This window comes from Oryctolagus cuniculus, chromosome 11 (genome assembly GCF_964237555.1).
Source record: "Oryctolagus cuniculus chromosome 11, mOryCun1.1, whole genome shotgun sequence".
Lineage (NCBI taxonomy): Eukaryota > Metazoa > Chordata > Mammalia > Lagomorpha > Leporidae > Oryctolagus > Oryctolagus cuniculus.
In genome coordinates, this window is record NC_091442.1 from 45,675,391 (window position 1) to 45,698,680 (window position 23,290).

General features: G+C 44.8%; 1 protein-coding gene across 2 annotated transcripts in view; it reads left to right on the forward strand.

The window, feature by feature from the left end:
* The first annotated feature begins 4,249 nt into the window (after positions 1-4,249).
* Positions 4,250-23,290, forward strand: part of KIZ (kizuna centrosomal protein) — a 114,089-nt gene continuing 95,048 nt past the window's right edge. For both annotated transcript variants that reach the window (XM_002710943.5, XM_051845317.2), the window contains exons 1-4: positions 4,250-4,489; positions 12,208-12,270; positions 13,786-13,948; positions 22,337-22,429. In XM_002710943.5, coding sequence (XP_002710989.2) covers positions 4,401-4,489; positions 12,208-12,270; positions 13,786-13,948; positions 22,337-22,429 — 408 coding nt within the window. In that variant the 5' untranslated portion in view covers positions 4,250-4,400. The remainder of the gene's footprint in view (positions 4,490-12,207; positions 12,271-13,785; positions 13,949-22,336; positions 22,430-23,290) is intronic.

Here is a 23,290-nt window from a genome sequence, read left to right on the forward strand (position 1 = left end):
TCCAATCCAGCTTCCTGCTAATGAGCCTGTGAAGGCGGTGGAAGGTGGCCCAAGTACTTGGGCTCCCATCAGCCACATCCAAAACCAGGATGGAGTTCCTGGTTCCAGGCTTCAGCTTGGCCCAGATTTTGATGTTGCAAACATCTGGGGAATGAACCGACAGATGGAAGATCTCCCTCTCTCCATGTCTCTCTCTTTCTCCCTCCATCACTATTTATTGCAAAGTAAATAAATAAACCTTAAAAAGAAAGATGCAGAGAGATGAAAAGAGACACACATATACGCTCCGTGTCTCTTACCCTGTGATGTCCTGAACCTCCTCAGGACTCTGCCAGAAAGAAAGCTGTCAGCAGAGGTGGAACCAATGGGACTACCTGATCTTGATCTTCAAACTTCCACAATCTACCTCTCTGCTTAAAAATTATCCAGTTGGTGGTATTGTGTTATTAGAGAAAGTAAATAGACTGATGCATCACACAGGAAAAAAAAAATAGCTGTCAAGAGATGAGTTTCAAGGGAAGAGAAGGGAAGAGAAGAGATGATGGAATTGCACAGGCCCATGTCCAAATCCTTCAATCCCATTAGCTTCACAAGAATCCAGTGGCAGTATGATTTGGGGTCAGGTACTTAAACTTGTGCTGACCTCAAACGACTGCTGTGGGTCTAGACTAGAAAATGCTCAATGGTGGGAGGGATTATATACACACATACATTGTTATCACAGCCTTTCCCCCCTTCCTTCTATGTCTGATTCATCTCTACTGAATTTTCTTATGGTGTAAGGTGCAGTGGCTAATATTTCTGCATAGTGATTGCAAAATGAAATATTTCCCATGATCATAACTGTAATGGTACAATAGCTTGAACATGATCAGGCTCCTTAACTCATGTAGGACTTTAAGCCCCAAGGTCATGGATTGATGGTGCTGGGAGGGAAGAGAGGTGATGGAATTGTGTTGGGCAGGTGTGCCTGGTGAGAGGTCCTTGGGTCACTGAGGCATGCCTGCAGAAGGTATTTCTCACAGGAGGGTTGGTGATAGAAGCTCAGTTTGAACCTGTCCACTGTTTCTGCATCCTGGCTTGCCATGTGATCCTTCCACCACATGCTCTCTGCCATTACCAAACTCCAGCTTCACCAGATGACTGAACCAATGGGGCCTGCTCAGTGTTGGACTGTGTACCTCTAAAACTGTGAGCCAAGAGGCCGGTGCTGTGGTGTAGTGGGTAAAGCCACTGCCTGCAGTGCTGGCATCCCCTATGGGTGACAGTTCGAGATCTGGCTGCTCCACTTCCAATCCAGCTCTCTGCTATGGCCTGGGAAAGCAGTAGAAGATGGCCTAAGTTCTTGGGTCCCTGCACCCGCATGGGAGACCTGGAAGAAGCTCCTGGCTCCTGGCTTCAGATTGGTGCAGCTCCAGCCGTTGCGGCCAACTGGGGAGTGAACCAGCGGATGGAAGACCTCTCTCTTTCTACACCTCCCCTTCTCTATATATATAACTCTGACTTTCAAATAAATAAATACATCTTTAAAAAAAAATAAAACCGTGAGCCAAAGCAAACCACCTTCTTTCATTAGTAGCTTGTCCCAGGTATTTCATCGTAGCGAGGAAGAGCTAATAAATATGGATTTAAACATGTCCTTATATGTTCAACTCCTGATTCTCTCTGTACCTTAGAATGTGACATTATTGGCCGGCGCCGCGGCTCACTAGGCTAATCCTCCGCCTTGCGGCGCTGGCATACCGGGTTCTAGTCCTGGTCGGGGTGCTGGATTCTGTCCCGGTTGCCCCTCTTCCAGGCCAGCTCTCTGCTGTGGCCAGGGAGTGCAGTGGAGGATGGCCCAAGTACTTGGGCCCTGCATCCCATGGGAGACCAGGATAAGTAGCTGGCTCCTGCCATCGGATCAGCGCGGTGCGCCGGCTGCAGTGCACCGGCCGCAGCAGCCATTGGAGGGTGAACCAACAGCAAGAGGAAGACCTTTCTCTGTCTCTCTCTCTCACTGTCCACTCTGCCTGTCAAAAAAAAAAAAAAAAGAATGTGACATTATTTGGAAGCAGGGACATGGCAGATATAATTAGTTAAGAGGAGGTCACACTGGAGGAGGGTGGATCCCTAATGTAATATGATGGTGCCTTAATAAAAAGGGGATATTGGGAGACCCATATACAGGGAGGATGCCTTGTGAACATCCAGGCAGAGGCTGGGAGACAGGTCTGAGGCAGCAGCTCTCTTTGGCCTTACACCCCAGCCTCAGTACTGTGAGACAGTAAATCTTGTTGTGAAAGCTGCCCTGTGTGCGGTACGTTGTTATGGCAGCCCAGCAAACTTAATAATATAAGATCCAAGCCACTGTTGACTCAAATATGTAAAAAAAAAAAAAGCAGGATGTTTATATTTTAAAATGTAAAATAACTGCAGAATTTTCCCATTCATTAACTCAGTTGGTTCTGAGCAACAAAAACAGCAACTTCATTAAGTTCATCCTAAGATCCATACGGCTACTGGCTGAGACACTGGCTTCCTTTGCATTTGCTTAATGAGGCTATTAGGAACTCATATTTTGGACTTGGTTCATTAATATTATGCAGATTACCAGCTGTGTGACTTTGACCAAATCTCCTACCTGCCCTGAGCCACTTCCCTCCTCTGTAAAATGAGGGAGAAAGGCTAGATTTCCTCCAACTTCTGGCTGAGACCTTTCTGGGACTTAGCGCCTTTACTGTCCAGGCAGGCTCTATGACGCATCTGCTAAGATGGAGAACTGAAGAAAACACTAAGAGTGCGCGGCAAATTAAATATTCAACGTAAAGAACGCCGAATTTATTAAAAATCTGTCGCCATTTAGAATGCATAATTTTTGCATAAATACTCTAGAAAAATTCATTTGCTATGTGTTATTGTGACTAAAAAGGGCCCCACATCTCGATTTGTCATATGTCATTAATGAATGAAGCACAGGATACAAATCATAATTATTTTGAATTATCTATTTACTGTTTAATTGTATTTAATTTTAGACTCTCCTAAAATGGCCTAATAAAAATTTGGGTTGCTAAATGACGGCCTCATCCGCTTGCTCTTTGCTATTTTTTGGCAGTAATGAGTTACAGTCATTGTTTGGGTATTTTTCTTCCCCTTAAAAAGCTAATCTAGGTGGGGTAGGCCCGATTAAAATATCCTAAAACTATAATGCATTTTTGACAGGTTTGTAGCAAACAGTCAGTTACATTGAAATCAATAAAATAAATCTTTGTACACTACCACCGAATCAGTTTGGTACATTGATATACCGACTAATTAAACATCACTTAGGTGCCACCCTTAGATCTGGAGAAGAGGGTCCCTTCCCCCATTTCTGTGTCTTACAAGGGCCTGTTCCGGCCGGGAAGACGTCCCCGTGGCCGGGGAACACTCCGTGCAGGCCCCCGGCACCCGGCCACTGCCCACTGCCCACTCCCAGGTGCCCAGGCTGCTCTCCCAGGCCGTCTGAGATCACCCTCCTAGGTCATTCCCGCAAGGACGGACAGTCCTCCTTGCTCAGCCTCACGCCAGGCGGGAGCTGAGAGCGGATGTGAGCCAGGAGAGCAGGCCGGGCACACGCCGCCTTTCCGTCGTGTAGGGCTGACTGTGGGGGGGCGAGGGTGAGGCAGCCGGCTGGGGGAGGGGTCCGCCTAGCCTCCCAGGTTCTTAGCGGGCCTTACTGGTCGCGGAGCAGTGGCCGCCTGGCCTATTTCATCCGCAGTTTCGTAACTTTTCAATATCCGGGTACGCAGGCCTCCTTGGTACTCTCGCTCTGAGCCTGGCAAACACGATTTTCCGAGTAACGTTTTCAACGGTCTTGCGTCCCGCGGCTCTTACTTACTGGTCAGTTGACCAGTTTAAGTCGCCCACGAAGTGCGGAGTCCTCCCACAAACACCAACACGTGTGAGCCCATCCGAGGCTACACTAATCCCGCAGTGACAGACAATCTGCGTGAGGAGAGGGTGACTCGCCCGTGGCCACTGGGCGGGGCACTGGAAGACGGGACCGAGCCAACAGGACGCCCGCTAGACGTCCAAGCTCTGTCCGCAGTCGCCGGCGTCCGCAGCTTTCCTCTGCAAACTCCAGCAGGAGGGCGGGAGGGCCGCTCGGTCCCGGCTTCCGCTGCGCCACGCCTCCTCAGGCCTCCGACTCCGCCCCTCCACGGTGCCCCGCCTCCTCCCCGCCCCCTGTGAGCCCTCCTCCCCGCCCCTCGACGGCGGCTGGCCCCACGCTCTACGGCGCCCCGCCCCCTGCAGCCGGCGCCCCGCCCCTGCGGGCGGCCTAGCGGCGTGTTTACCCGCGGTGCATGGTGGGGCCGTCTCCTAGGACAACGCGGCCCACTGCTTGTCCGTAGGCGGTGCGGAGCTGGCTCGGCGGCATGCGCCGGACTCCCGCCTCATCCTTGCCGCTGGCGAGCCCCGAGTACTACGAGAGGCTGGGCCACCTCCAGCACGGGCTGCGGGACAGGTACGGCAGCTAGGGGCGCGGGCGGGGAATCGGCCGGCGCCGGGGGTCTCCTGGGGGCCGGGCCTTCGTGTTCCTTCCGGCTCCCTCTGCCCGCTCGGGGCCCGGCCCGGCCCTGCCTGGCCCACCGTGAACCCCCCCAAGCTTTCGATGGGGTGGGAGGTTGCTTGGAGGACTGAGTTTACCAGAGACACCCTCTGCATTGGAGGTGGGATCGGAGAGAAGTGGGACCCCCTTCTCCCCCAACAGCGACGGAGTGAAGCCGGGCAGAGGCAGCTTGCGTCCCTGAATCCGCCGGGACACGAGAGTGAGGTTCTCCTGCCTGTCACTCCATCCAGCCCGGCCACTTCTCGCGCCCCCCCCCCCCTTCGACGCAGCTCCTCCCCGCTCCCTCTGCACACTGTCATCCCGTTCTGACAGTTGGCACCGCCTCCGCGGTGACAGGTCCGGGGAGAGGGAGTGTGTACGATTGTCAGCGTCTGTCCTGTTTAAACACAGGGGTTTTGTTTGGGTGGGGGGAGGTGGGGGGTGCTGGCTAGATGTCCAGAGAAGGAAGGCATGACGTTTCTAGTGAGAGCAGTCCCGCTTCCAGAAGATTCGTGATGTCTTTGCTTGAGCCATACAGGGTGGGATGCACTGCCCAGAGAGAACATTTAGAAAGCAGTTTACCGTGCAAAGCCACATGAACGAGAAGTTGTTGGGGACCCTCATGGAGCTGCGTAGTTCGCTGGAGTTGGAAATCTCATTGTTGACAAGAAAGGAAGTTAGATGCTTGGATCTCTTGATAAGCAATGTTTGATGAGCGTTCAAGGTTGCAAAGTCATCTTTAGTGAGCAGCAGAGCCATGTATGTGACAATTCGGAAGTGTTAACAATACAGTAGTTACATGTGAGGTAAAGGCAGAAGTTATTTTGAAAAGGAATTGCGTTCCTCTTATGCTAGATTTAATGCCTGTCCTGTACGAGGGTGCTTCAGAAAGATCACGGAAAAACAATTAAAAATAAGTTTATTTTGGTGCAAGTGGTTTTGGAAATCCATGCATAATTTTTTCATTCCCATGAGCTTTTGAAGTACTCTACTCATGATTACAGACCATCTGCAGTAGACCTTACTGTCCTCATGGTATTTTACTTCTTGTTCCTTTTCCCAGTCCTATGTTCTTTCTTTTTTTTATTATTTTTTTTATTTTTATTTATTTTTTAATTTTTGACAGGCAGAGTGGACAGTGAGAGAGAGAGAGACATAGAGAAAGGTCTTCCTTTGCCGTTGGTTCACCCTCCAATGGCCGCCCCAGCCGGTGTGCTGGGGCCAGCTCACCACACTGATCCGAAGGCAGGAGCCAGCTACTTATCCTGGTCTCCCATGGGGTGCAGGGCCCAAGGACTTGGGCCATCCTCCACTGCACTCCCTGACCACAGCAGAGAGCTGGCCTGGAAGAGAGGCAACCGGGACAGAATCCGGCGCCCCGCCCGGGACTAGAACCCGATGCGCGGCGCTGGTCCTATGTTCTTTCTGATCTCCCCCTTCTCACCTGTCTCACTGACCTCTTCATTTCCTGCTTTAGAAAAGGTGGCTTCTGCCAGAGCCTTCCCTCCCCCAAGCAGTTCCCTACCTTTTACAATCTTGGCATTCCTACAGCATTCCAGAGAGGTGCTTGAGTGACCTGCGCTTTGCCTAGACTGAGCTCTTGAGACAGTGTCTGTGGGGAACACGGGGCTTGATTCCTATGTACTGAATGAAAGGGAGCAGTTCCAGGGTCAACTGGCTAATGTCTGGGAAGTAGGAATGTCACCAGTAAGCCCAGGAGCTACCCTGACCATTTTCCATTCAACCCGGAGAATTGGATTGTGTCATATTTCCAAGACAGTATTACGTGTCTGCACAAGCAAACTGTTGTGTTTCAGTACACTTAAAATGGATTTTGGCTGATAGTCTGTTCTGTTAGAGGAGTGGCTACTTGTCCCAGGTCTGTGTTATTTGTATCTCTTATCCCAAGCCCTGATTTTAAAATCTTATTGGTTTAACGGACACTCTTCTTGGAACTTAGTTAATTGTGAGTTATCATTTTTGCTTCCTGTGCTAGGAACACCTGGCTGTTTATAGCCCTTATGGTACAATAAGCGTAATGATAACTCAATTTATGTTTAACACTTATTTCTTTAATTATTAAGCAAAGTGAGGCTGTTGAAATTATACAAGGAATTTGAGTTTGATTTTATGGCCTATACATGGTTCTGCATTTGGAGGTTTGTTTTATTATGAAGTCAGTACAAATCTGTTGCTGTGTGAATTCATTTTTCATTTTAAGAATCCATAACTAAATCTAATTAATGCATAATACACACAAGCAAGGAGGCAAATAACTTTAGATACAGAGAAAGATGCAGTAGAAACTGGAAACCTGGCTTCTCGGCCATGAACAGTTGTGTGACTCTGAGCAGTGGTTTAGCCTCTGTTGCTAACTCTGACTTTCAAATGAATAAATTAATCTTTAAAAAAAGAAAAGAAAAGAAGAGCTTGATTAAGATGTAAAGGAAGTCTTTGAATTTCTTCCTTCTATGAATGGGCCTTTTTTTTTAAAGAAAAAAAAAGATTTTATTCATTTATTTGAGAGGTAGAGTTACAGAGAGGAGAGATAGAGAGAGAGAGGTCTTCCATCCACTGGTTCACTCTGCCAAGGGCTGTAATGGCTGGAGCTGGGCTGATCTGAAGCCAGGAGCCAGGAGCTTCTTCCAGAACTCCCACGTGGGTGCAGGGGCCCAAGTACTTGGGCCATCTTCCACTGCTTTCCCAGGCCATAGCAGAGAGCTGAATTGGAAGAGGAGCAGCTGGGACACAAACCAGTGCCCATATGGGATGTTGGCACTGCAGGAGGAGGCTTAGCCTACTACACTATAGTTCCTGCCCTGAATGCACCTTTTTAAAAAAAAAAAAAAAATTGAAAGCTGGGGTCTGCATTGTAGTGCAGCAGGTTGAGGTGCTGTCCCATATGGGCTCCAGCTTGGGTTCTGGCTGCACCACTTCTGATCCAGCTCCCTGCTGATGAGCCTAGGAAAGCAGTAGAAGATGGCCCAGGTACCTGGGCTCCTGCACCCACATGGGAGACCTGTAAGAAGCTCCTGGCTTTGACTTGGCCCAGCCCTACCTGTTATAGCCATTTGGGGAGTAAAACAGCAGATAGAAGTCCTATCTCTCTGTCCCTCTCTGTAAGTTTGCCTTTCAAATAGATAGATAAATATTTTTTTTAAAGCTGAAAGCCATAATTTTGCAAAGCAGTACATAAAGATTGTTATTGCCTGTGTCCTATGTGAGTGTTTTAGGTTTTTTTTTTTTTTTTTTTTTTACCAATCCTAGGGCTCATGGCCTTCCAAAATGCCATAGTCATTTCAAAGGGTGCAACCCAGGGTAGTCACAGCTGGTTTTTCAATTCAGAGCCTTAGTAAGTGGTAGGTTAAAAAAACAACAACAACAACAACAAAAAAAAACAAACAACTCCCCTTTCTCAGTGCTTTTAGAGGTAGTCATTGTGATGTTAGCTGGATTAATAACCAGTCCTTTCCTTCATAATGGGTGCGTTTCTATCTCTTATCACACATAGATGCAGTTTTAGAGTCTGAATGTTTTCCCATGTGTGCATGGTATTTTCTCTGTGTTGTGGTGAAAGAAATTAATTGAATCGAAGAGTCCACTGAAGTGACTCAGTACAGGGTGTATAGTGCCTGCAGACATGGGAGAAGCATATAAGTACCATTGACTCCCACAGTTATAGAAAAGCCTCCCTTTAAAAGGTCCATTAGCCAGCCCCAGCTTTTTCAATACCAGTATTGATTCAGGGTCAGATATCATAAGAGTCCAGAAATTGATAGTGTGATATTAGTTAAGTGTAGCTGATGATGGTGGAGAGTGGTGGTATTGAGATAGAAAAAAGAATAGCAAGTGGTTTAAAAGGAGAAAGCATAACCACAGAGGGACCACTCACCTGTAAAGCACGGGACGGTGGCTAAGCGTCCCAGGGCTGGGTTTATAAAGATTCAGAGACAGATTTAATGAGGAGGAATTATAAGGTGACGCTATCAATACGCCTTTCCTTGGCATTTCATTGGGGGTGAATGTCAGGTTTTTTTAAATATGTTTATTCATTTTTATCTACTTGAAAGGCAGAGTGACACACACACACAGAGACAGAGGCAGAGCGGATGGCAGAGCGAGCTCTTCCATCTGCTGGTTCACTCCCCAAAAGCCTGTACCAGCCAGAAATATGTGGCTCTAAGTCTTGCATTTACAGCAGGTCTGAAGCACATAACGTTCCGAGGAACTGCAGCGTGTTGGGGGACACAGAAAGCGGGCCTGTGGTGAAGAGTGAGCCTGAAGAGCACCGTTTTGCATGGAGTGGAAGGCCCTGAGGTGTCGGGTTGTAGATTGTCAGCACGCAACGTGGTGTGGAAGAGACGAGAAGCATGGCAGTGAGTGCCTGCATCTGCTGAAGAGAGGACAAGAACAGAACATGTTTCACGTTCCCTGTTAACCAGGAGGCAATGGGTTTCCCAGGAGATTGTGGTCCTTTTTCACTAGTGGGCTTAGATTACTTTTAAAACTTATTTTAGGCCGGCGCTGCGGCTCACTAAGCTAATCCTCCGCCTTGCGGCACCGGCACACCGGATTCTAGTCCCGGGCGGGGCGCCGGATTCTGTCTCAGTTGCCCCTCTTCCAGGCCAGCTCTCTGCTGTGGCCAGGGAGTGCAGTGGAGGATGGCCCAGGTGCTTGGGCCCTGCACCCCATGGGAGACCAGGATAAGTAGCTGGCTCCTGCCATTGGATCAGTGTGGTGCACTGGCCCCAGTGCACCGGCTGGGGCAGCCATTGGAGGGTGAACCAACGGCAAAGGAAGACCTGTCTCTCTGTCTCTCTCTCTCACTGTCCACTCTGCCTGTCAAAAATAAAAAATTAAAAAAAAGGTTAAAAAAAACCTTACTTTAAAATACGTTCAGGCTAATAACAAGTTACAGATGCAGAACCGAGGCCTGTGTATTCCCACACCCACGTTCTGTAGCTCTTGACATTTTATTCCACATTCATTCTCTCTGTCTGCCCGTCTAAGACCATTAGTGTGGGGAGCAACTCGGACTAGACTAAGTTACTGGAATTAAGACTTATTCTATGCATCTGCTCTCCCACAATATGGCTCTGAGAAAGGACCAAACAACTTCTACGCAGCTGCCTCTCGCCAACTTGACTGATGAGCTGCAGGAGCTGATCCTGCTCCTGATTGGAGGAGAGCAGCGTGCTCGGCGTGTGGGTAGCAGAGTTGGGATTGGTGGAAGAGGACTAGAAAGGAGGAGAGAGACAACATGCACCGGGAAACATCTGAAGGAACACCTGAGCAGCCCCCCAGAGAGCCGGCCGGCCGGCCGGCGGTGTGCCGCTACCCCACAGAAGTGGGGAAAGTGGCAGGGGGAGCTGCCCCTCCACGGAGGTGGAGGGGTCGGCAGCCAACCCGGGAAGGACCAGCAGTAAACCCGGGAAGGGCTGAGCAGACAAAAGAACAGCGCAGGGTCCTGTGTCGTTTCCTCCGCGAATGGGGGAGCAACACATTAGTCTTTTTGGAACCATCTGGGAACTGCAGATGTGATGTCCCCTCACTCCTGAAGTCTCCAGTGTGTAGTTCCAAGACAGAATGACGCCCTGAACGTGATCCCCACACAACCCTTGCTGTGGCCTGCAACCTGGGTCTATCTGACAGCTCCTCATGACCAGACTGCCATTATACTTGCCTTGCTGGGATAGCACAGAAATGAAGCATTTGGTCGGGGCCCAGGGCCTGAGAGCCAACGGTTAATGCTCTTTCTGCCCTGGTAACTTAGGGACACATTGCTTGCACTATCCAATCGTTCATTCTTCCTGAGCTAAGCACCTGACTGATCATGAAACTTTAGAAGGAAGAAAATGGCTAATAGAAATTCCTAATGGGGAAGCAGTTACCACAGTGTACTCCTTTGCTTCTATTCTAAGTCTTGTTAATAAGAAAGCAAAGATCTGTGTGAAGCTATTGGTTAAAAAGGTGTTTTTATGTTTTTTCCTTTTAGTATTTTGTTCTTTTAAAAAAATTTTTTTTATTTGAAAGACTCAGTTACAGAGGGAGAAGGAGAGGGAGGGAGTGAAGGAGGAAAAGAGATCAACCGATCAATTGATCTTCTATCTACTCATTCACTCCCCAAATAGCTGCAGTGGCCAGGGCTGGGCAAGGCTGAAGCCAGGAGCCTGGAACTCAATCCATGTCTCTCACGTGGGTGACAAGGGTCCACATACTTGGACCAGCCTCTGCTGCTTTCCCAAGTGCATTAGCAGGGAGCTGGATTGGAAGTGGAGCAGCGGGATTTGATCCCACGCTCCCATGGGAGGCTGGCATTCCGGGCAGCAGCTTAACCTGCTGCTCCACAATGCTGTTCCTCTTTTATCCTTTTTAATATGTTCAGACCTCAACTGAGGAAAGAATTGTAAAGCAAAGATTCTGTGTTTAGATTTTGAACTGTATTTTCCCATTGAAAGAATTTTGGTTAAATGATGTTTCCATTTAAGATTATGTTAGCGAAAGACATTTATTTAACCTATAATGTAGCTATCAGAGTAACTTTTGGGATTTTTTTTTATAGAAAAAAATATGAAAGGAAGCAAATGAGTAATTCAGAGCTCATGCAGAGACAGTGTGGCTGGCGGCTTTTCCTCAGGAGGCGTGCCCGAGAGCCCCTTCTGCTGGAGTCCTCATCCCTGTTTCAGTCCTTCTCCCAGATACTGTGTGATTTCTCTTTGGACCATTCACTGGTGTTAGAGTCACACTTTGGCGTCCCTTAGGTGGGACTGAAGCGTCCTAGTGGAGCGCTCTGTGATTGAACCTGCCAGGGATCTCCCGTGGGGCGGTTTCACCTGCCACTTGATGTTGGCTGCTGCTGGCCCCTCTGCTGCAGTTTTCCTTGCTGCTTGTCGAGGCTGGGGTGGATGGGATAAGACAGGCTTTCTCCTCTGCCAGCATCACCTCGTCATCACAGATGTTTATCGGTGACGGCTTCTGGGAAACAGAGTCGGTAATAAATAATGACAACTTTACAAAGTTATAAAAAGAATTTCCCCAACATTCGAAGTGATAGAGTTAGTAGACATAGACCCAGCTTCATTACATGTACGTAAGGCCAACATTGCCTGTCAAAGAGCCTTTGCTAACATCCGCTTGTCTGACTGAGAACACCTGGGAAGCTCCATGTCCAGGCATGTTGGGGCCCCAGATGCCACTGACTCTGGGAGATCGGGCCATGTTGTCTGCACAAGCTTGGTTACTGCCTGTGCTTCCCCCGAAGGCAGAGGCTTGCTCACCACGGTGATCTCCAGGTTGAGAGCAGCCTCTTGCTCATCTTAGGTGCTTAAGAAAGATTTGCCGAAGGAACAAACCTACTTCCCAGCCTTCTCCTACTGTGTCTCCTTATTGACTTGGATCATCTCGTACTGTTGCTTCATATTAGAGTCTGTTTTGATTTTTAGACTTCCTTGATGACTGGTGAGTATTTCCATGGCATTGTTTCCAATGCATCTGGTGTTTTTTAGCTTCCTAGAGAGACTGGAGAGGCATTTTTCACAAAGCCCAAAGATATGATTTTGAAAGAGGTCATGGTCTAAATCTGACTGCTTATAGTTACATAATCAGTTACAAAGTGTTTTCTTTCTGTATGGTAGTGAGAAGAAGAGATTGGACCTGGAAAAGAAACTATATGAATATAATCAGTCTGATAGCTGCAGGTAAGATATGACGATGGTGACAGTTTTTGTATATATATCAGTCACATATTTAAGCCCTAATAGTGTGGTTGGAGTTCTTTTATAATTCTCTTACTTCCAATGTGTAATAATTTAAAGTAAACCCTGTAATTTAATATAATTGTCAAATTAATAATGAATTTAGTTAAAATTAGTATGGGATAAATATTTTCATTATTTAGTATTTGTTATTTCACAGGTAATATTCCAGATACTTTGCTTAAATATCTTAAAATAAGATACATATATATACATTTATATATAGAGAGAAAGAGTGAAAGAGAAGGGAGGGGCAGTGCTGTGGTGTAGTGGACTATGCGTATGCCTATGGCACCAGCATCACATACGGGCATTGGGCATTGGTTTTAGTCCTGGCTGCTCCCCTTCCAATCCAGCTCTCAGCTGGGCCTGGGAAGGCAGTGGAAGATGGCCCAAGTTCTTGGGCCCCTGCATCCACATGGGAGACCCAGAAGAAGCTCCTGGCTCCTGGCTTCAGGTCAACCCAGCCCTGGCTGTTGTGGCCATTTGGAGAGTGAACCAGCAGATGGAAGACCTCTCTCTCTGTCTCTTCCTTCCTGTCTATAACTCTAGCTCTCAAATAAATAAATAAATCTTTTTTAAAAAAAGATATATAAATTATAGTTTTGTCCTTTTGGTCACAATTTAAACACATTAACCTTGTGCAGTGATTAAGTTATAATTACTCTCATTGATGTTTTAGTAAACTGATGTAGGCAAGATTACTTGTCTCATTTGTTTATGAGTATATGAGAATGATTATTAAAACTGTTATAAACAGTGCATAATATACATGTATATTTCTAGTTTATTTAATATTAAGAGTAGATTTTTAACTTTTTTTAAAGATTCATATTTATTTATTTGAAAGTCAGAACTACAGGGAGAGAAGGAGAGATAGAGGGAGAGGAAAAGAGATCTCCCATCTGGTGGTTCAGTCCCTAGATGGTTGCAACAGACAGGGCTGAGCAGCCCAAAACCAGGAGCCAAGAGCTTCTTCCAGGTGTTCCATGTGGGTGCAGGGACCCAAGCACCTGGGCCATCTTCCTAGATTCATTAACAGGGAGCTGGTCGGAAGTGGAGCAGCCAGGACACAAACTGGCACCCATTTGGGATGCTGGTGTTGCAGGCAGCAGCTTTACCTGCCATGCCACAGTGCCAGTCCTAACTCTGCTCTTGATATCACAGTTAATTTAGAGAAATAAATCCATGTACATCTTTACTGTGTGAACATTCTAATATGGTCTTGTCTACGCTTCTCAGGAGAGTTATGCCTAGATGTGACCACTATGACACCACAGTGATTGGGCGTTAATTTTCTCTAAAAAGGTCTATACATTCTATCCGTTAGCTTTCAATGCTTTGAGTAGAATATCTTAGGAAACATTGAGTCTCTAACAGCTTTGTGAAAGAAATTCTTTTCCTTAGCTTTGTCAGACTTTAACTCCATTGTTTAAAAATCCGCTTTTATTTCCCCAGGGAGAAGCTGAAGTATGTGAAACTAAAGAAATACCTCAAGGAAATATGCGAAGCTGAGCGGAGGGCTCAGACTCGAAACAAAGAGTATCTAAAGCAGTGTGAACGTGTGCAAGCTCATGTTGGACAGTTTACCACAAACACAAAGAAGCTCCAAGACCTGAAGGTGACAGTTTATTTTGCGTATGTGGTTTTTGAAAAATTTTTTTTGCTAAATTCATCATGAATAGTAAGTTTCCAATCAGTGACAGCTACTAATATTAATAAATATTAAAAACAACTTTCTGTGAATTACCATGTGGCCAGTTTGATCAAAGAACTTGAAACTGTATTTTTTAAAAAAGATTTATTTATTGCAGCTGGGGTCATGGCATAGCAGGTGAATCTGACGACTGTGATACTGGCATTTCATGTGGGCACTGGTTCATGTCCCAGCTGCTTCACTTCTGATCCAACTCCCAACTAATGCCCTGAGAAAAGCAGAAGAAGATGGCCCAAGTATCTGGGCCCCTGCTATCCATGTGGGAGACCCAAATGAAGATTCTGGCTTTGGCCTGGCCCAGCCCTGGTCATTGCAACTATCTGGGGAGTAAATCAGTGGATGGAAGATCTCTGTTGATCTCTCTGTCTCTCCCTCTCACCTGTAACTGACTTTCAAAATAAATCTTTAAAAAATCTTTATAAAATTTATGTAAAAGGCAGAGTTATGGTGGGCAGGAGTGTGGCGGAGTAGAAAGAGAGAGAGAGCTTCTATCTGCTGGTTCACTCCCTAAGTGGCTGCAACAGCCAGGGCTGTAGCAAGGAGCCAGGAACTCCATCCCGATCTTCCATGTGGGTGGCAGGGGCCTAAGCACTTGGCCATCTTCCACTATTTTCCTAGGCACATTAGCAGGTAGCTGGATCAGAAGTGGAACAGCTGGAAATCAAACCTGTGCTCACAGGAGGTGCTGGCGTGGCAGATGGCAACCTAACCCCCTGCACCACAATGCCAGCCCTGAAATTATAGTTTCGAAGACTTCCACTTGAGTTGAGGAACGACTGGGATTTCTATAGCACAAGTAAGCTCTGTAGCCAGCACATGGCACAGTGTCTGACACATGGTGTTCGTTGGCTGGATGACTGCATTTGAGCAGCTTTTGGGTCCCTCTAAAAGTGGCTTCCCTCTCTGAAGGGCCTTTTCTCTGGACTCCTGCCTTCTGGTGAAACTGTATGTTGGGGAAGAACTGGGGCAGAGCTGGCCCTGAGGCTCTCGTCTTGGAGCTTCTGGGCTGTGTAGCCCGAAGCAGCTCTACTTCCTGGCTCTGACTCTGCCACCCTGTTGTCTCAAGGTGCTGGGTGACCTGCTGCTCTGCAAGTCCCACCAAGCCTTGAGGCTAGGGGCAAGGCCTTTACCTCCTGCTCTGCACTAGTCCGGCATTGTTGCTCAAGTTAGCCCAGCTGAACACCGGTACAGGAGGAATTGGCCTCAGTAGTTCCCTTGTTTTTCCTCCAGCAGTTTTTCCTCAGCCTTTTATTGTAAATATTTCAAATATACAAAGACATTCAAAGAATTATTGGAATGAGTCCCCCTTTATTTGAAATCTATGGCTATAAGAGGTCTTCAAAAAGTTCATGGAAAATGCATGCTATGAAAAAACTATGGGAGTGACAGATGTCCCGCGCCGGGCGGGAGCGTGGGGTCGGGCAGGCAGGGAAGGGCGCCTAGGTGAGTGGGGAAGTTGTGCCATGCTTGCCCCCCGCAGTGATGCGTGCCCTGCGCAAGAACAAGACCCTTCGGTACGGAGTCCCCATGTTGTTGCTGATTGTTGGAGGTTCTTTTGGTCTTCGTGAGTTTTCACAAATCTGATACGATGCTGTGAAGATTAAAATTGATCCTGAATTGGAAAAAAACTGAAAACGAATAAAGTTTCTTTGGAGTCAGAGTATGAGAAAATAAAGGACTCTACTTTTGATGATTGGAAGAATATTTGAGGACACAGGCCTTGGGAAGATCCTGACCTCCTCCAAGGACAAAAATCTGGAAATCCTTAAGAAAACTTGATTTTCCTGATTCTTTTTTTTTTTTTAATGAACATGTTATCAGTTGGACTTCCTACTATATGTTATTAATCCAGTGGGAAAAATCCCAAATCTGCAGAAAACTCGATATGAATAATTTGATAGTGGATAATTTTGATAAAAGTCATGTTCTAATCTATACTTCTAAGCTATTTAATTTGCAAATGAAATGTATTGTCTATACATTTTTTTTTTTTTTTTTTTTTTGACAGGCAGAGTGGACAGTGAGAGAGAGAGAGACATAGAGAAAGGTCTTCCTTTGCCGTTGGTTCACCCTCCAATGGCCGCCGCGGCTGGCACGCTGCGGCCGGCGCACCGCGCTGATCCGATGGCAGGAGCCAGGAGCCAGGTGCTTTTCCTGGTCTCCCATGGGGTGCAGGGCCCAAGCACCTGGGCCATCCTCCACTGCACTCCCTGGCCACAGCAGAGAGCTGGCCTGGAAGAGGGGTAACCGGGACAGAATCCGGCGCCCCAACCGGGACTAGAACCCGGTGTGCCGGCGCCGCTAGGCGGAGGATTAGCCTAGTGAGCCGCGGCGCCGGCCTGGCTCTATACATTTTACACTTTTCAGTAAAGCTGTGAATACTACACTTAAAAAAAAAAAAAAAACCTATGTGTGGATTTAAGTTTTTTTTTTTTGCACCCAAAATTAACTTATCTCTTGATTCCATTTTCCAAGGGCTTTTTGAAATACTCTTATATTTTTCTTGATTTAGTATATGTGTTTGCATTTTTTTCTGATTCATTGAAAGTCTGCAGACATAGTGATACTTTGCTCCTAAGTGTGGATCTTCTGAACACAAGGGCAGTCTCCTACATGATCATAATATCATTCTCACACCTAAGAAAATTCATGATAATTCCACATACCATTTAATATCCAGCCCATGTTTAAATTTCCCCAGTTCTCTCAAAAAATATCTAATTTTTCCATACCAGGAGACAGGTATTTTCCATGACACTGACTATTGTGAATAAAGCGGGCCAGCAACTTGTAGAATGGATCGCATTCTGAATTTGGGGTATTATTTACTCGTATAGTATGCTGTATTTCTTGTAAGTGGAAATGTGGTTGAGACCAGCACCATCCAGTAGGACTTTGTGCAGTGATAAAAATGTCCTGTGGTGGTGCTGTGTGATGTCGTCATTGTTAGCCAAAATTGACAACTGAGTGCTTAAATTGTGATTTGGGACACTGAAGGTACTAAAGTTTTCAGGAAAAATGACATTAAAAGCTAAGTATCCTGGGGCCGGTGCTGTGGCATAGCAGGTAGAGCTGCCGCCTGCAGCACCAGCATCCCATGTGGACATCGGTTTGCGTCCTGGCTGCTCCACTTCCGATCCAGCTCTCTGCTATGGCCTGGGATAGCAGTAGAAGATGACTCAAGTCCTTGGGCCCCTCCACCCACGTCAGAGACCTGGAAGAAGCTCCTGGCTTTGGATCAGCATAGCTCCGGCAGTTGCAGCCATTGGGGAGTGAACCAATGGATAGAAAACCTCTCTTTCTGTCTCTCAGCCTCTGCCTCTCTGTAACTCTGCCTTTCAAATTAAATAAATAAATCTTAAAAAAAAAAAAAAGATAAATATCCTTTGGTGCAAAATAATTTCAAAATTCATGTATAGTTTTTTGATAATGCACATTGCTCATGAACTTTTTGAAGTGCCCTTGTATTTTTAATTTTATTAATTTAAATTTAAATAGGCCCATGAGGACAGGTGGTCCTACCTGAGTGAAGCCGACTTTTTTTTTTTTTTTTAAGTTTATTTATTTCATCTAGTTGAAAGGCAGAGTGACAGAAAGAGCGGGGAAGGAGAGAGAAAGAATCTTGGATCTGCTGGTTCACTCTCCAGATACCTGTAACAGTTAGGGCTGGGCCAGGCTGAAGCCAGGGCCACGGCACTTCAGCCATCATCAGCTGTCTCCCAGGAAGCTGGATTGGAAGCAGAGGTGCCTGGACTCCAGTCAGTGCTCTGCTATGGGATGTGTGTGGGTGGCTTAACCTGCTATGCCCCAGGGAGGCTGACTTTGATACCTTAATCAGGACCTTAGTTAGTGAACTCTATCTAGATGTCCCTGTTTTAAGGTATCATTTTCCCCCTTCTGTGGCAGAACCATTGTGTTCTTTAATAGCCTTCTCCTAATGGTTATTAGGATCTGTTGATGAGGTTGTTTTCTGAACCAGTTATTATGGTGGGGATGTGAAATAGTGATTTTCTGTTTTATACAATTATTTCACTTTCTTCTATAATGAGAAGCATTCTCTTCCTTCCTCATTCTTTTGTTTTCCCTTTCTTTTTCTTTAAAGGTTTATTTATTTATTTGAAAGTCAGTGTTACATAGAGAGAGAAGGAGAGGCAGAGAGAGAGAGAGAGAAGTCATTCCCCAGTTGGCCGCAATGGCTGGAGCTGCGCCAATCCGAAGCCAGAAGCTAAGAGCCAGGAGCTTCTTCCGGGTCTCCGATGTGGGTGGAGGGGCCCAAGGGCTTGGGCCATCTTCTACTGCTTCCCCAGGCCATAGCAGAAAGTTGGATCCGAAGTGGAGCAGCCGGAACTTGAACTGGTGCCCATATGGGATGCCAGCACTGCAGATTGCAGCTTTGCTCGCTATGCCACAGTGCCCCCCCCCCCCCCCTTTTTAAAGATTTATTTATTTATTTGGGAGGCAGAGTTACAGAGAGAGAGAAGAGGGAGAGACAGGGAGGGACATCTTATATCTGCTGATTCACTCTCCAAATGGCTGCAATGGCCGGAGCTGGGCTGGTCTAAAGCTAGGAGCCAGGAGCTTCTATTGGGTCTCCCATGTGGGTGCAGGGGCCCAAGCACTTGGGCCATCTTCCACTACTTTCCCAGGCCATTAACATAGAGCTGGATCAAAAGAGGAACAACCGGGACACGAACCGGCATGCATAGGGGGTTCTGGTGCCGTAGGCAGAGGCTTTACCTACTGTGCCACAGTGTTGACCCCCTCCCCCTTTTTTTAAATATCAAGATTTGTGAATTGGTAGTCAGGATATTATCAGTTACAGTAATTAGTCTCTTTGTTTTTCCTGAAGTCCCAAATTTGGCCAGTGAAGTGTTTCTTCAGATTGGTTCCTGTATCTCTTTGACCTGACTCCATGAATTTTGAGCTAGCTTTACTTTTGGGCATAACAAGATGGGGTATCTTCCCACTTCCTTCTGCTGCTGCTTTTTGTGTGTGTCCGGTGTGACCTTAGATATTCCAGAACCCCCGATCTCTTGCTAGTGCTGTGCTGTTCAGGAAGGAGATCTTACCTGCTTATGTAAGTCATAGGAGAAAGGTGTTCACAGTGCCTTGCTTATAAACCCCAGAATGCCTGGGGTCTTCCTCTTTGAACAGAGTAATAAATGCAGATGAACTTCTAGTTGGTAGAATTCCAGAAAGTGAAGTGAGGTGGGAGAAGTGGGTATTTGCCCCAATTACTCGGTGTTTCTCTCCCTCTTTATAGAGGTGGACTAGGCTTCCCTTGTTATAAAATAGTAAATTTCCTTAGAATGGGCTGAACACTGAAAACACTCATCTGGTTTTACGGTTTATAATACACCAGGGGCTTATACTTTTTAGGACTTTTTAGGGCTATTGATCTGTTAGGTAGTTTGGAAAATGTAGTATTGCAGTTATAATGCTACAAGTACTTTCAGATGTGGAAAATAGCAGATGTAGGTCCTTGGGTTAGTAGTGCTGTGAGGTTTGTGTCTTCCCACAGTAGCTACTAGCACAGAGAGGGCCCTGGTTGGTCCTAACTTAATTTTCCTCAGGTGCCTGTTGTCCTTGACTGAATTTTCAGGGAATACCATATATTTTAAAATAACATATCTTCAGAATGCCTGTGCTGTTAAACACAGATGCTTCCAAGGAAGGTATAACCTAGGGTATGATCAGTACCACATGAGTTTTCATGTGGTTGTTCATGGTCCGTAAGAGAACCCGACAAAAAAAAAAAAATCGAGGAGAATAAATTCGCAGTCACGGAGAGAGTCTCAGAGCTTCCTGAGGCCTTATTATGTGCCACCTTGGGTCAAGATCCTGGGTGCGTGTCCCATGAAGCAGGCCACTAACAGAACAAGTTGTCCCCTGGGATAACTCAGAGCTCCTGGTTTATTAAAAGAGATTTTTCCCTGGGGTGGGAGGGATGAGGGGGTTATCCTTAGAGGGGCTGCAGATCAGAGGATACTAATGGGACATCGGGGCATGAGCAAGCTGGTCCATGAAACAACAGATCTGATGGCAGAAGTCTAGGCAGGAAGGGAATAAGGATGGGAGTTGACATCAGAGGGAAGGGATGCATTGTAAGCCCTGATGTATGGTGGAAATAGAGGACAAACATGAGATCAGAGGAGAAATTAGGAATAAAACACCAAAGACCAACTATTGGAAATGTAGAAGCAAATAAGGACATGCACTCTGGTTTTGTATCAGATATTTTTACCTAGGAAGGTTCTGGAAAGATTCATCTATATAGTATTTTTCCAAACTGAAAAAAACCTTTAAAGGTAGTAGAACCCTTTGCTTAAATGCAGCGCCATGGGTGAAAACCCATGCTCTCCAGTGTTGAGGAGGTATATTTGATGGATAATAACTAGTTGTATGTAAAAATAAAAGGCAAAGAAAGAGAAGGTATTTTTAGGTAGAAATCCATCTTATTAGGACAGAGGTGGGAAACCTTTTTCTGCAAAGGGAGATTGGATATTTAGAATACCATTTATGGACCATCCAAAAGTATCAACTTAAAAATTAGCCTGCTGTAGATTTATTGAATTTTGAGTCCACCCGTGGTTGCCTTGGTAGGGCCAGACCAAATGATTTCACAAGCCTTTATAGCACGTGGCCTAGATGTTGCACACTTCTGTTCCAGGGGGATGCAGAGCCAGAGTTTGTGTCAGTCAATTTATCATAGTATTTCTTTGATTTTAAAATACATTATATGGTTTTTACTTGCATCATTAACTTAGAGAAGGATTACCTACAGGTCAGTAAGTTTTCCAAATGTGTTCAGAATGATCAAAATTAGGCTCTTGAAGTCAGTTTTCATACTGTTCTTTAGAAGGCCTTTGTTTAGTGATCATGTCCTTTTTGCTTCAGCAAAATGACTTGAATAAAACTTCGTGTTCCCATGAGAAAGTGCTGTCTGTCTTTTGAAGGTGTGGCTCTGAAATGTTCCCATAATGAGGATATCAGCACCAGGGCCCATTGATCTCAGCATAGGAAAACATTAGTAGTCACAGGAGAAAAGGATTTTTGTTTAACCTCTAACTGTATATTTATATTGTAACCCATTCCCCATCCCTTTGTAAAGTCACAGTCCCTTGGAAATTGTAAACTATGCCTTTTTAAAGCTTTTGGGGTTAAAGCATAAACATCTGTAAGTTCAAAGGTATAAATCATACAGCAGAGAGGTGTAAATTGTATTTTCATAATTGCTTTATGTCTTTAGCTTCACTTTATATTATTATTTTATCATTTAATCAGGCCTTGAAAAACTTTTATTTAATTAGGTATCTATTTATATCATTACTGCCCTTCTATCATGTTAATAGCATTCTGCTAGAGGAAAAAAAAAAACCCTATCAGTAAAAATGGGACAGTTGTAATACCTTTTAAAATATTTCGTGGAAAACAGTTCAATTTTGGTTATGATTGTTCATTTTTTGTGTGTCAAAATAGAGCTCAGGCCAATTTTGTGTTCAGACTGAGAACTAAGGCAACAGCTTTCTAATTTGATCATCTCATAGGTATTCCTAATTGCAGTGCATAACTGTCTCATTTAGAAAACGTTCTGATATTTATCTGTGATAGACCACAATAAGTGACTTTTTGAAGGCTTTAATTACTAATGTACTGAATCAGAGTGCTTTTTTATGCCTTGCTTTTAAGACAAAGTCATTTGTGATTGAATCACTTTCATCAATTCTAGCGTGATAATGATGCAGGCATCTTTGTGTAGTTATTAGTGCGAAAGAAAACTTGATTCTTACAGTGCTGATCATTAATGGCTACCGCATATTTTAATTCCTACAAAACGGAATTTAAGTTGATCTAGCAAATAATACACTCAATTGCTCTATTAGGACTGTGATATTATATAAGAAGTCAGTAGGATTGATTTATATTTCCTTTGCTTATGATATTTATGATAGCTTAATGAAAGTATCAAATTTTCATATATGTAAGAAATTGTATTATGACATGAATTTCATATATATGATACATAAAAGTTTTATCCCCTAAATTGATGATTGAGTTAAAATCCATCAAGTTTTGTTTGATTAAAAAATGTAAATAACATTTTATAGAATTCAACTTCTGATATGTGTGATTTGTAAAGTTGTTTATTTTCTAAGATAAGTTGACTTTATTAGCAATATCAGCATTTACTTTTGGTTTTGTTCTTCCTTTTATGTACTATACTGTGGGATACAGATAGGTTACTTAGTTCTATTAACATCCACCACAAAATCAAACTTTGCTTATTTTTAGATTGAATATGAGACTCAGATTAAGAAGATGCAGCTACTCTCAAAAGACAGCCCAGAAATAAAAGGTGAACTGAAAGATCAAGACAGAAGAAAGGTAATACAATGGTAAACTTCCTGTTTCTCGAAGATTTTTGGAATGTTCATATTTTTAATGGTTTTACATAAAATCATTTTATTACAAAGATCTTTTTCTATTAAACTTTAAATGACTGTTTACAGATTTTTGCTTGTAGAGTATTGCTTTAATGTGTAATTAAATTTGCCTAAACGCAGTCACTTCATGCTTAAGATACAAAAAACCTCAGTGTTGTTTGTAGGTAATATTGTGTTTTTACAAATAATGCTTTGTAGCTGCTTTTTTCTTCGTTTGAGAAATGTTTTAAATGAAAAGTAAACAAAAAGTGGCATTTCGGTTCTTTTCTTTGTATATATAATTTCGTACATTTCCACCTTTTCACAGAGAAAGTGAAAAGAAAAGATTGCATATCTAAGCAATAGACAAAAAGACCGACAAGGAATACTTAAATAAATTCTGCCATGTATCTGCCGTAATGCAGGCTTCTAATCCTCCCGCCTATCTCCATATAAATGATTCTGTTCAAGACCATAGATGTTTTCTTCACTAAAAGCAGTAAAGCTCTTTTAGATGAAATGTCTAAAAACATCTTGTAATAACTTGGAGCATGCTGGCAAGAGTAGTCACTTGTGACTATGTGTGAAACCCCCTCAGCCAGTCGATATTGTAATAAGCAAAAATGGTAGCATCACTCCATTATTCAGAAAAGCCAACAGCGTGCTTGTTCCTTAGGCTGCAGCATTCATTAAGAAAAGCTTACTGGGCTGAAAGCTGGAAACAGATGATAACGGGATATGATTTTCATATTTAATGCTTTCCTTGGAAGAGTATGTGTGCTACAGATTGATAGAAGAATCAACTGCTACTTTACTAAAAGAC